This window comes from Pelophylax lessonae (genome assembly GCF_965119305.1).
Source record: "Pelophylax lessonae genome assembly, chromosome: 11".
Classification (NCBI taxonomy): domain Eukaryota; kingdom Metazoa; phylum Chordata; class Amphibia; order Anura; family Ranidae; genus Pelophylax; species Pelophylax lessonae.
The window spans coordinates 9,368,106-9,382,376 of record NC_138778.1 but is presented as its reverse complement, the minus strand read 5'-3'; the positions used below and the strand labels follow the sequence as shown (position 1 = coordinate 9,382,376).

Here is a 14,271-nt window from a genome sequence, read left to right as displayed (position 1 = left end):
ATCCTACCCAACACTTACAATGGGGAGATCTTTTGGGTTTTACAAGAAGCTGAGAGTAGTCAATAAGAACTGGACACTTTTATCTGTGTTTATCATATCTTGGGACAGCTCATGCATTTCCTCTAGGTCCTTTGACAGCTCCTCTAGGTTCTTGTTCCCTGAACCACTGGTAATGCCGTGAATGAATGCTTTTTGTACACACCTAGCTATATTAATGCCCAGGTGTACAAAATGTATGTTCTGCCATCTACCAGGACTCTATGGGTCACATAACAGCCTCGCTAGAGTCTATGTGATGGCCATGGTCATTCACCCACCACAGGCATTATAAGACACTGTACACCCTTATATTTTCCCACTGTCCACCCCGCTCGATAAAAAACCAAAAGAGAATGAGACCAATAAAAAGATCTGTGTTAATGGTACAGTAGAACCTTAATATCCTCCCAATGGAAGGGGTGCCTTCCCGACTCTCTGCATCCCCTGTAGACAAAGCAGCTTGGGCTCATTCACTGTGACTTTTGCTATTCCTCACCGGTAGACCTTCAGGCTCCTTCTCTTGTGACTATTGAAGATTTATCCCCCCATCTGATTATACAGACAACCTCTTGGATGACAATTCTGAGGAGGAGTGGTTCACAATACTGACTTCTCCTCTCTATGTAAACAGGAAATGAAGCTTATATACTGTATACTGCCACTTCTGTAAGAAGTTATAAATATCTGCATACATTGAGATAGAAATATCTGAAATATCAAGTACAAAGTCCTCCCCAATGGAAGTCTTTCGTCTGGTGATATGCAGCTGCCTTGTAGATGCTGGGGCTGTCCTCCGTCTCCAATGAGCGTTGCCTTTATGGCGGCCAGCTCCACGACTGGCTACAGCAAAGATGGTAGTGTACTCCCGAGCCTGCCGCAGCCTCCGCCATTCCATATGCTATGAAGGATCCGTCTGGTCAGGAAGTAAAGATCTCTGCTGAGTTCAATAATCACTCACCACAGCCAGCTCTGGAGTTAGTTCTACAGTAATGTTCTTATATAAACGTTCATAGGTTATATACGGAGAGTACTTCAGGTTGTTCAGGCCGTCAATGTTCTGACGCTCTTTGGATCTTCTCAGTAAAGTGTAGCTGAAGAGAAAATGCACATCTGGTGAGACTGAGAACAATCCTTTTGATGAAGAATTCAGCAATGGTTGACATACAGTCAGTGGTGTATTTTGGTTTTGTGCTGCCCTAGGCAAGACTAAAATTGGGCGCCCCCCCTCCCCTTCCTAAGTAAATTTGCCCCACTCTTTCCTTTTTAATGGATGTGACTCCCTCCAAAATTGAAGAACTACGAGTCCCAGCATGAACCCCTGAGATCTCAGGAGAGGGGGGGGGGGGGTGAGAGGTGAAGGGAGAGAGAGAGGGGGTGGGTGAGGGAGGGAGAGAGTTGGGATGAGAGAGAGAAAGGAGGGGGATGTGAGAGAAAGGAGGGGGATGAGAGAGAGAAAGGGGATAAGAGAGGCTGAGAGGGGGGTGAGAGAGAGAGGTGGGTGGGGTGAGAGAGAGAGGGGGGAGAGGGGGGATGAGAGAGAGAGAGGGGGGTGAGAGAGAGGGGTGAGAGAGAAAAAAAGAGGGGGGGAGTGTGAGAGAGAGAGGGGGGTGAGAGAGGCAGCTCTATCAACAAATGGCCAATAGAGTCTCAGGTGGAGCGGGAGCGGCTTTTTTTCTGCCCCCTGCAGAGTGCTGCCCTAGGCCTGGGCCTTGTAGGCCTAGGCCAAAATACAGCACTGCATACTGTACAGAAAGTGACTTTCCTAAAGCTTGTCGCCCAGAAAAGTCACATGACTTTCTCACTTTACACCCAGTAGACAATTACTTTCTGATTCTTCATACACTTGTAGCCCCCTTGTTCTAAACAGGGGCTACCATGTCAATTTAGTTTTTAACTGGGCTGTAGTTAGCTCAGACTGATTTTATAAATCAGGGGTGCTCAACCTGTGGGCCACATGTGACCCTCGGAGCCCTCTGATGTGACCCTCGGAGCCCTCTGATGTGGCCCTCAACCTCAAACTGAATGCAGATGTTTTGGTGCACTTACTGAAAGTGCACCACAACTGCTGGATATTATAAAAGTCTATGGCAAAGCTCAGCCAACCCGAAGCAAACCCGCTGGTGCACTGTGCTGAACCGGCAGTGTGGGTAAACCAGAGCGTATAGTATGAAAGCAGCTTTATAGGCGGCTCAGGACAGTAAGGCCATGTTCACACCTGAGCGTATGACAGCTCGTAAAACGCTCATCTCTGAAGTCTCAAAACACCCAACAAGCAAAATCCCTTTCTTTTTAATGGCCCCGTTCACATCTGAGCGTTTTGTCACCTGAAGCAAAACTCCTGAAGCTCAAAAAAGTACATAAGCTGCTTTTTTGGCAGATTACAGGCGTTTTTGTTAGATGTCAATGCTTCCCTCCAAACACCTACGAAAAACGCCTGAAACAAACCCAAAAAAACGCCTGTAAACTATACGCTCAGGTGTAGAACTAGTGTGCCCTTGTGGTCTGGGGGGCGGTAAAGCCCCATAGATGAGATGTTTTCACTACAGACCTCAACCACTAGTGTAGTGTCAGGGGTTGCAATGGAGACCCTGCCCCATGCTCCAGGGGGCCAGTGCTGCCTCCCTGTCGCATTCTGTTTTGCACTTGGACAGGAGGGGTGGCGGGTCCGACAGATACAAGATCTGATCCTCTCCATTTTCCTCCTGCACTTGGTGAAAGTCGGCTTCTCCTCCTCTCCCTCCTGCCGACATTCAGCGGCTGCAGGAGGAAAATGTTTATTATGCTATTCAAAATAAAAAAATTCAAAATTTTGAACTATTTCATTTCGTTGGGGTCTGCGACTGGTTACCAAATCACATAAGTGGTCCTCGCACTTCAAAAGGTTGAGCACCCCAAGTATAGATTTTCACCTGGTTTTTCCCTAAGCTTAAAGCGGTAGTAAAGTCTATGGAAAAAAAAATGTCCCCTGCCCCGTAAGGCAATATCATAATGTGCTAGTATGCACTGCAGTCACATGATTCTGAAGCCAACCCAGCAGGATCTTGTTAATGGCAGGGAGGTACAATTTACAGTCGTTCTCAAATCCCTTCCTCACCCAGATCCAGTGGCGGCTGGTGCTCCATGGGCCAAGGGGGCGGCAGATGGACCGCACCATACCCCCCTCCCCCCGGACCACACCAGGCCACCGCACACTGTACCCCCCCCCCCCCCGGACCACAGCAAGACAGGAAGCAGGCAGCAGCGGTTCGGCTTCTTCCCCCTGTCTTCTGCATCTCCTCCCTCCTCCTCCATGCCCTATGGCATGGCTTCTCCTTTTGGCCAATCGGGAAATGGGTCTCAAAACCCGCTTCCTGATTGGCCAGGAGGAGGATCCGTGTGACAATAGCAAATTTTCATTCGCTATTGTCACACAACTGGGTGGGCTCGGGGGGCCTCTGGCTCTAATCACATGGTTAAAAAAAAGCCCCATTGAGCTCTATATGTCCGGCGCCCCGCATATAGATTAGGGGGCCGGACTTATGGATAGGGGGGGCGGCGCCCCTGCGCCCCATACACACCAGCCGCCACTGCCCAGATCTAATCTCTGAGTCTTCTGCTTACAGCAATCGAACCTCAAATTTGTTTTGCATCCTTTATTGACCAACACAATATGATTTCTTTTCATTATAAGCAGCAGACTTACCGCCCCAGAAACTGGACCTCCCCTCGATGGTGGTGGGGGATGGACTTATATTTTCCAATATCACCTTCTGGACGTGTCACGGTGAACCCAGCATACTGCACCCTGGGAAGGAGAGAAGAGTCATATTTGAGCTTGTTATACACTATGGTCAGTGAATGGGCAAGAAGTGCTGTGTGTCCACTGGCTTCACCTTTAGCCTCTTCAGTCCTTAACCATCCCAGTTCTCTGCAGGTCTTACCTGTTCCAGAGGTCATCATCCTCTCCGCCCCAACCCCAGAAGGCGTTAGGAAAACCATTAATGTTCTGGAACTGCTCCACCGTCAGGCCGCTCACACCTCCAAAAAACTCCTTATAAGGTAGCCTGGGCGGAGAATACAGAAAGCAGAGCAGCTATTAGCTGGCAGAAAGGGCATGTCTGAGTATAGAGGACAGGGCCTATCAGAGCAAGGATTTACAGGAAACCTTTTATCAGAACTATATAGATAACCATGCTTGCTGATCCTCTGGCTTCAATACTTTCTCAGTCTATAGGCTGGTGCAGTCTATTTTCTCCACTGCAGGTGGCGCTCAACTACAGCAGAAGTGCAGATGGAGAGGAAGTCAAGGGGAACATGGTTCCTCTGTGGTTTCCTGGGTCACGGGCAGCGATCTGGTCGGATGCTAACAGACCATGTGACTCTGGTGGCCATCTTGGTGTCAAGCAGAGTCTATTTAAGACCCTGCCTCCTGATTTTTGCGTGCATTTAGCATGTGGGTAGTGTAGGGTCACCTGTCTTTCAAGGACAGTAATAGCGGCAGGAAAAGGTTCCAGATGAGAAGGGAAAGAATAGGGATCTGCTACTCCTCCTGGAAACCTTTCCGCTTGGGCTCAGACCAGCCAGGCCGCATTTTTGCCCCTCAAGACAGACGCTGTAAGCTCGGCTGAGGTCTGCTCTGCTACAATCTGCTTTTCACCTGTGAGTGTTCCCGGTTGGGCTGCCTTCGGCTGGGCTTGTTGGGTTTAGTTGTATTCTCACTAAAAGTTCTTCCTATTTGCAACTGGACTGTGTGTGAGTTAGTGCCGTTGCGCCAGGTGGACCCTCCCACAAGTCACTGACTTGAGAAATGCAGACCAAAAAAGTCAGAGAAAAGTCAGAAATCCCTTTCTGCATCCTTGCTCTGGATACAGAGTCAAAGTATTCAATTCAGAGGGTCGGCATGAAAGCCAGGCACCTGGCATTTTTTAAAGGGGAAGTTACCAATGGTAATGTCACACAGGGGAACTCACAGGTACATGTACTTGTCCAGCTTTGCGGCGAAGTGCCGTGGCATATTCTGACAGCCATAATAATTACGGTCATTCTCTGGAATGTGGTCAACATCGTGAAATATCAGACAGTCCCAATCCAAATCCTTCATTGCTTCCATAAAGCCGATATTGAAAAGCATTGCACGGTTAAATGGCTGATTCCCCGTCTGCAGAGAAAAAACAATATAAGTCACTGAGCTGATGAGTTGGGACAGTGCAGTCAGTACTGAGGACTAAAATGAAGTTCTAAGAAATTTCAGGAATACAATTTCCTTTACCAGCATCCTCCCATTTCATACACAAGAATAAAATAAGATGGAAATTATGGGATCAGAGGTAGATGGATCAGTCATCTGCGGTACAAGAACCAGAGATCCGAGGTTGGGGGGTCAGAGATCCAAGGTAGGTTGGTCAGAAAGCCTAGGTTGGGTTATCTGAGGTCCAAGATTGATTCTGACATTGTGAGTTAAGAGATATGAAGTAAAGGGGGAAGAAATGAAAGGTTGGGGGACCAGCGATTCAAGGTAGGGACATCTTAGAACCAAGGTAGGGGAATCAGAGATCCAAGGTGGCGGGTGGATTGTCAGGGATTTGAAGTTGAGGGATCAGAAATCCAAGGCTGGAGAATCAGAGATCCAAGGTTGGGGGACCAAAGATCCAAGGTTGGGAAAATCACAGATCCAATATAGGGGGATCACAGATTCAAGGTAGGGGGATCAGGGATCTGACGTAAGGCTATCTTATATACTATATTACCAAAAGTATTGGGATGCCTGCCTTTACACGCACATGAACTTTAATGGTATCCCAGTTTTAGTCTGTAGGGTTCAATATTGAATTGGCCCACCCTTTGTAGCTATAACAGCTTCAACTCTTCTGGGAAGGCTGTCCACAAGGTTTAGGAGTGTGTCTATGGGAATGTTTGACCATTTTTCCAGAAGCGCATTTGTGAGATTAGGCACTGATGTTGGAGAGAAGGCCTGGCTCGCAGTCTCTGCTCTAATTCATCCCAAAGGTGTTCTATCCGGTTGAGATCAGGACTTGACAGTCAAGTTCCTCCACCCCAAAGTCGCTCATCCATGTCTTTATGGACCTTGCTTTGTGCACTGGTCCAAATCATTTGGTGGAGGGGGGGTTATGGTGTGGGGGCGTTTTTCAGGGGTTGGGCTTGGCCCCTTAGTTCCAGTGAAGGGAACTCTTAAGGCGTCAGCATACCAAGACGTTTTAGACAATTTCATGCTCCCAACTTTGTGGGAAGAGTTTGGGGATGGTCCCTTCCTGTTCCAACATGACTGCACACCAGTGCACAAAGCAAGATCCATAAAGACATGGATGAGCGAGTTTGGGGGGGAGGAACTTGACTATCAAGTCCTGACTATCAAATCGTGTTGGAACAGGAAGGGACAACCCCAAACTGTTCCTAAAAAGTTGGGGAATGAAATTGTCCAAAATGTCTTAATATGTTGAAGCCTTAAGAGTTCCCTTTACTGGAACTAAGGGGCCACCAAATGATATGGACCAGTGCACAAAACAAGGTCCATAAAGACATGGATGAGTGAGTTTGGGTGGAGGAATTTGACTAATCTGCACCTCAACCCGGTAGAACACCTTTGGGATGAATTAGAGTGCACACTGCGAGCCAGGCCTTCTCGTCCAATATTAATGCCTGCTCTCACAAATGCATTTCTGGAAGAATGGTCAAACATTCCCATAGACACACTCCTAAACCTTGTGGACAGCCTTCCTAGATAAGTTGAAGCTGTTATAGCTGCAAAGGGTGGGCCAACTCAATATTGAACCCTACGGACTAAGACTGGGATGCCATTAAAGTTCATGTGAGTGTAAAGGCAGGCGTCCCAATACTTTTGGTAATATAGTGTATGTTGACCTTGGCAGGGACCCTATAGAATATCTTTTACATTTAAACTTGGTGCCCCTACGCCGCTATAATAAGTCCTTGATAGTACATCTGTTGAATGCAGCTGGGGAGTGTATCCCCTATTTATGGAAACGTACTGCCATGCTAACCTTAAAACATTGGTTCTCCCGGATAGATGAAATAAGAACAATGGAAAACTTGACAGTGGCTCTCCGGGAGAGGGAAGATCAGTTCAGAGATACCTGGTTGCCATGGATGACCTTCACACGCTCGCCTCAATTTACGGATGTTCTTTCTACATAGTTGACTACAATTCAATAGAAACAATAATTGTGGGCCGAGACTTCCTTAGGATTCCCTTGGGGGAAGGGGGATGGATGTGGACAGGACAGAGTTACCTGCTCTTTTACATCTGTATTAGTCTTTAATGTTCCCAATCTTTTTTTTTTTCTTTGTTTATGCTGTATTGTTTTTTTTTTTTTTTTTTTTTCATACATATCTTAGATTTAAGATTAGGGGTTGGAGTTCCAACATCGGGGATCAGAATGATCAGAGATCCAAGATAGGTAGGTTGAATATCTAAGGTTGGGAGATCAAAGACCCAAGGTTGGAGGATCAAAGATCTGAGGTTGGGGGATCAAAGATCTGAGGTTGAGGGATCAAAGATCTGAGGTTGAGGGATCAAAGATCTGAGGTTGAGGGATCAAAGATCTGAGGTTAAGGGATCAAAGATCTGAGGATGGAGAATAAGAGATCTGGGGTAGGGGAATCACAGGACTGAGGTGCAGACAGTAGATGGCTGTCACACCTTCTCGTTCAATGCTGAAGATATCATAACCTTGGTAAAACTCTCTTTTTCCACTAGGTGTCAGCAGTGTTCTTTATAGCTTAAAGCAGTGGTGTCCAAACTTTTCTCAAAGAGGGCCAGATTTGATGAAGTGAACATGCGCGAGGGCCGACCATTTTGCCTGACATTCTTTGGACCATTAAAATTAAATGCAAAATAACTATTTTATGCAAAGTTTATTGCAAACGGAATACTTTTCATTTCGTCACATGGATTACAAATCTAAACAGGTGTTATGCCAGTTATCATGTAGAGAGCGCTGGTCCTGTCATACTACCAAATTTATTTGTGTTTTTTAGTGCTCCCTTATCAGGCTAAAGCCTCGTACACACGATCAGATTATCGAACGATCTTGCGTCCGATATTTGTTGCATGCTAGTCTCATGTGGAAAGTGAAGAGGTTACTTTCATACGAAAATTCCCGTACGACAGAATTCTACTTCAAAAGTGATGTCATGTGTTGAATTGTTTTGTATGTGTTCTTTCGTTCCTGAGCATGCCTAGTCTTGCTATTATGATTTTTTTCGGACGATAACTGTACTAATTAAAGAAAAATCGAACGTTGTGCTGACGTATGATAAAAATTTTATAGCCTGCACATCCAGATTTTGTCGTCCGAGAATTCGTTATCGGCTGTTAAAAGCACTATACGAACAATCCGGCAGATCGTTCGTCGGACAAAATTTTACTTCCGATTTTCGTATTGTGTGTACGGGCCTTAAGTCTGAGGCCGCATTGAGCAAGGGATATAAAGCTGGTGGGGATGGGCGGTGGATGTTAACATTTAGTGTATTCACAAGTAACATGGGTGTTGAAAGATCAAGAGATCCCAGTGGTCCTGAGCAGTGCTCTGGGATTCACAGGGGCCACAACAATAGATTTTTCCAAATTATCTGTGGGGCCATATTAAAGCGGCCTGGGGGCCGCAAATGGCCCACGGGCCGGACTTTGGACATGCCTGGCTTAAAGAGAAGCACCATATAAACCAACAATGGTCAACCATATCTCAGCCAATTGTGTTCTTCTTCTTGTACTCTGCTCCACTTTAAAATTGTAAATGTTGTTTAGTCAATAAGGAGACCTGGAAATCATTTTAGAATCCAATGATATAATGTACAATCCAATATACATTAGTTATCCTATGACAATCGTACAAACTGCCCAAAATTTGCAAAGAAATAACAGGTATCTCTACTGGGTCTGACCCTGAACAGCAGGAAGGGCTGCTAAAGCAGCGCTGCACTTTTTTTCCATGCATATCTTAGATCTAAGATTAAGGGATCGGAGTTCCAACACTGGGGATCGGAATAAACAGAGATCCAAGATAGGTAGGTTGAAGATCTAAGGTTGGGAGATAAAAGACCCAAGGTTGGAGGATCAAAGTTCCGAAGTTGGGGAATCAAAAAGATCTGAGGTTGGGGGATCAAAGATCTGAGGTTGAGGTATCAAAGATCTGAGGTTGAGGGATCAAATATCTGAGGATGGAGGATAAGAGATCTGAGGATGGAGGATAAGAGATCTGAGGTAGGGGAATCACAGGACTGAGGTGCAGACGGTAGATGGGTGTCACACCTTCTCGTTCAATGCTGAAGATATCATAACCTTGGTAAAACTCTCTTATTCCACTAGGTGTCAGCAGTGTTCTTTATAGCTTAAAGAGAAGCCCCATATAAACCAACAATGGTCAACCATATCTCAGCCAGTTGTGCTCTTCTTCTTGTATTCTGCTCCACTTTAAAATTGTAAATGTTGTTTAGTCAATAAGGAGATCTGGAAATCATTTTAGAATCCAATGATATACTGTACAATCCAATATACATTAGTTATCCTCTGACAATTGTACAAACTGCCCAAAATTTGCAAAGATATTACAGGTATCTCAAGGGAACCCAAAACGTCTACTGGGTCTGACCCTGAACAGCAGAAAGGGCTGCTTAAGCAGCGCTGCACTTTTTTTCCATGCATATCTTAGATCTAAGATTAAGGGATCGGAGTTCCAACACTGGGGATCAGAATAAACAGAGATCCAAGATAGGTAGGTTGAAGATCTAAGGTTGGGAGATAAAAGACCCAAGGTTGGAGGATCAAAGATCTGAGGTTGGAGGATCAAAGTTCCGAAGTTGGGGGATCAAAGATCTGAGGTTGGGGGATCAAAGATCTGAGGTTGAGGGATCAAAGATCTGAGGATGGAGGATAAGAGATCTGAGGTAGGGAAATCACAGGCCTGAGGTGGTGCAGACAGTAGATGGCTGTCACACCTACTCTGCTCAATGCTGAAGATATCATAACCTTGGTAAAACTCTTTCTCCACTAGGTGTCAGTAGTGTTCTTTATAATTTACAGAGAAGCACCATAGACCAATAATGGTCAACCATATCTCAGCCAATTGTGCTCTTCTTCTTGTACTCTGCTCTACTTTAAAATGTAAATGTTGTTTAGTCAATAAGGAGACCTGGAAATCATGCTTAAATCCAACCGACAGCAGCTGAAAAAAAAACGAATAGATAATCTCTAATCTGGACCAGAACCAATATCTGATCTATTCAGTATGCAATGATCTTACCAATACATTGGTTAATCAATACAAAACCTTATTAAACACTAATTTAGCAGCACAAGAGATGGACGGAGTGCTGTTCTCTTACCTGTTCGACGACGTAGAAGGCGAATTGCAGACGCTGTCTCTGCAGCATAGGAATGAGGTGTCTGAAAAGAACCGGGAGATGCTCATGTCGATTCCGGAATGGGATAAGGATGGCAACCTGGACACAAGGATGATACAAGACACACAACTGGTTAGCTGTCCTGACTTGTTCTGCTGAATCTTGGGTTTCATTTTCAGAAAAAATACTAATTACAGTATGTGACCTTTAGAGTGTAAGCTCCTCTGGTTCAGAGACTGATGTGACTGGCTCAGTGTTTTTTTGTACAGCACTACAGTATATGTCAGATCTATATAAATGTATAATAATAGTCATTGACTTTGCTGGGACATTAGACTGCAAGCTTGTCCAGAGACAAATGTGAATGGATCAGTGGGCACTATAATAAGCGACCAGTAATTGTTACATTGGGGAAAAGTAGATCATACAAGGGCCTTTGTTAGGAGTAATGCAGAAAGTTCTGTGTTGATGTTTCTCCAGCCCTGAGCTGACAGTTCCCAGATATTCTTCTGATTACCTCACCAGTTTGGGGAGGCAGAGACAGGCAGACCCTGGGATGGTCCTGGAGCCGATATATTATGATCTGTCTACAATCATGTATTAAGTGTTGTTGTAGTAGAACTTGCAGTTGATTGTGAAGTAATGCAGTGGTCCTCAACCCTGGCCTCCAGGGCCCACTAACAGGCCAGATTTTAGGTATTACCTTGGGGAGATGCAGACTAGAGTACTGCAATCACTGAGCAGCAAATGATATCACCTGTATTTCAGTTATTTTGAAAATCTGGCCTGTTAGTGGGCCCTGTAGGCTAGGGTTGAGGACCACTGAAGTAATGTACCAGAAATGGTCATCCTATAGACCAGTTTGGGGCCAGTGTGATGTCCTCGGTGCTTTCTGTAGAGCACTGGGCCTTGCTATCTGCTGGTTTTAGGAGCCTTGGCCACTCTAGAAACTCCTGCTGGTGCCAGGTAGTCATGTTATCAATGACTAGCATACAGCATGGTTCATAAGCTCCCTCTTATAGAAGTGGCTATCCTGATCGCAATCAGACAGAATATCTTCACTCTTCGTCCTTACCTTCCAACGTGGGACACAGTCTCTGGGTTTCCAATGACCACCCAGTTTGATGGAGTCTTTATCATAGAGTTGATGGATGTCACTCATATGTACTTCACTCATATTGACCTCCATGGGGCCTTCTAGATTGTGGGAAAAAAAAAAAGAACCATCACTGACTGGTGAACCTGTCAGCGCCCCATTATAAAGAAGAGTGTAGGCAGGTGCAGTCTACTTTCTCCACTGCAGCGACATTGAAGTTGGAGAGGAAGTCAAGAGGAACATGGTTCCTCTATGGTTTTCTAGGTCACTGGGGAAGCTATCCAATTGGATGCTGCTGCCCCATGTGACTCTAGCAGTCATCTTGGGTCAGGCAGAGCCTATTCAACGCCTTGACTCCCAGGCTTGGCGTGCATTTTTCAAGTGGGTAGAGTAGGAACAGGTACCCCTCCTGGTGGAGACGGTACTAGCAGCAGGGAGGAGGGCAAGTGTAGGGCTTGCAACTTCTCTGGACATCTTTCTGCTTGGGCATGAGATGGCCAGGCCGCATTCTCCACCTCCTATCAGCTGAAACCTGCTCCCTCAACGCTGTTGGACATGTGAGTATTCCCAGTTGGGCTGTCTTCCCACCGTGTTTATTTTGAACTGTCTTTGCATTATTTCAATTCAAGTTCTTTCATCGCACTTGGACTTGGACTTAGTGTGTTATTGCTGCCGCACCATGCTGCACCCCACCTACAAGAGCACCCCAATATTACCAGTATAAAGCCCTTATAGACACATCATCCATGAACCTATGCCTGTCAGTTGCCATTATAGAAAAGGGCACCCTGATATTTCAAGCTCAGCATCTCTATAGATACATCATCCATAAACCTATCTAACTTAGTTCCCGGTTATAGAGGAGAGCACTTCGACACTACCAGCTAAGCTCCTCTATAGATACACCATCCATGAACCTACCCTTGTCAGTGAGAATTTATGTGTGTGATTCCGCGCTATGGACATTATCAGCATTTGGCTAGGTCGGTCGAGAAGCTGAACAAGGCAGCATCAAGGTCAACAAGGAAGTCAGTCGTTTTGTTATGCACAATGGTGGTTTTGTTGCCAGACACCATGCTCTGGAGGTGGATACCTGGCGGTATCTGCAGAGCGATGGGGTCCACTTGAATGCCATAGGGACAGATTTGTGGTTTCTTGGCATCCAAGATGGTGTTCAGAGATCATTACGTTTGTGGAGGGGTCCACAGGTATAAGGCTTTACACCTGTGCCCTGTGGCGGTTGGGGTCTTTGTCTTGGCGTTAACAATTTTGGAACAGTAATCATAGGGTGACCCATCTAAGGTATGCCGTCCTCTATGGGGTCCCAGTTAATGGTGGATTAATGGGGAAGTGGTATCTGTGGTGAAGTGTGTTGGTCCCCGAGCCGGTGTTGCGTGGCTGGGGATCGCTAAGTATTGACATAGTTACACAATCTGAATTTTGGTTCTTTGATGCCTCCCAAGACCGGCAACCGATATAATACGAGTACTGGTTTATATATTATTTCTGCTTTGAGAAAATGTTAATTGGTTCATTTGTTAATAAATGGCCAACTGGCCAATTTTCTCCAGATCAGTGTCAGTCGTCATTTGTCCGGAGTATATGTTCGGGTGTTCTGGTATTTACGCATTAGTAGTATACATCTGGGGAACCCTAGCCATGAAATTTCAAACTTATTACACTTTTAAACATCAGTAAATCAATCAAGAAAAGTTTATATAAAGTGACTAAGACTGATATAAAGTGATCTGTGCTCTAAATGGGAAGTCTTTAAATAGTAAGCAATAGTCCTTCCATTAATCCCGCATTCCAACCGTCATGTGTCAGCACTGCAAGTCCTTATAGAAGTGCTGCTAGAAAAACGATGTTTGGTGGTGTTGCAGCAAACGGGAGTTCCACAATATCATGCAATGTGCTCGGTGTCTCCACACGTGCCCCTCTTGTTGCTTCACTCACCAGAAATCTCTCGGAACATCTAGGATGTTTCTCCTTAACCTTACTTCAAATCCCCAGCAATCTCAAATCATACATGTAAATGGTAGAAACTAACTCCAAAGCGTAATACCGTAGATAAATATTTATTAAAATAAACAGTATTGCACTTACATTGCTTTAAAAGTTATTCAGCATAAAACAAACCAGGAAGTCCGGGACGCGATGCGCTTCATGGACCCAAAAACCGGAAGTGATGCAATGACACTGTGACTCTGCACTTCGACACTACCAGCTAAGCTCCTCTATAGATACACTATCTATGAACCTACCCATGTCAGTGCCCAGTTATACAGACGCATACCCCAATATTACGAGCGCAGCACCTCAATAGACACAATATCCATAAAACTGTACATGTCAGCTACCCATTATAGAGGAGGGCACTTTAATATTAACATTTTAGAGCCTCTATAGACACATCATCGATGAACCTGTTCGTATCAGCCCTAGTTATAGAGAAGCACACCCAATATTACCAGCTCAGAACCTCTACAGATACATCATCGATGAACCTGTTCGTATCAGCACCCAGTTATAGAGAAGCACACCCAATATTACCAGCTCAGAACCTCTACAGATAGATCATCGATGAACCTGTTCGTATCAGCACCCAGTTATAGAGAAGCACACCCAATATTACCAGCTCAGAACCTCTACAGATACATCATCGCTGAACCTGTTCGTATCAGCCCCCAGTTATAGAGAAGCACACCCAATATTACCAGCTCAGAACCTCTACAGATACATCATCGATGAACCTGTTTGTATCAGCCCCCAGTTAT

General features: G+C 45.3%; 1 protein-coding gene across 2 annotated transcripts in view; it reads right to left on the bottom strand.

The window, feature by feature from the left end:
• Positions 1-362: 362 nt before the first annotated feature.
• Positions 363-14,271, bottom strand: part of B4GALT5 (beta-1,4-galactosyltransferase 5) — a 35,143-nt gene continuing 21,234 nt past the window's right edge. The window contains exons 4-9 of one of the 2 annotated variants that reach the window (XM_082272366.1): positions 11,474-11,595; positions 10,381-10,497; positions 4,989-5,176; positions 3,960-4,082; positions 3,722-3,823; positions 363-1,130 (exon numbers count right to left, since the gene is read on the bottom strand). In XM_082272366.1, the coding sequence (XP_082128492.1) occupies positions 983-1,130; positions 3,722-3,823; positions 3,960-4,082; positions 4,989-5,176; positions 10,381-10,497; positions 11,474-11,595 (800 nt within the window). In that variant the 3' untranslated portion in view covers positions 363-982. The remainder of the gene's footprint in view (positions 1,131-3,721; positions 3,824-3,959; positions 4,083-4,988; positions 5,177-10,380; positions 10,498-11,473; positions 11,596-14,271) is intronic. The other variant, XM_082272367.1, reaches the window with a different exon arrangement.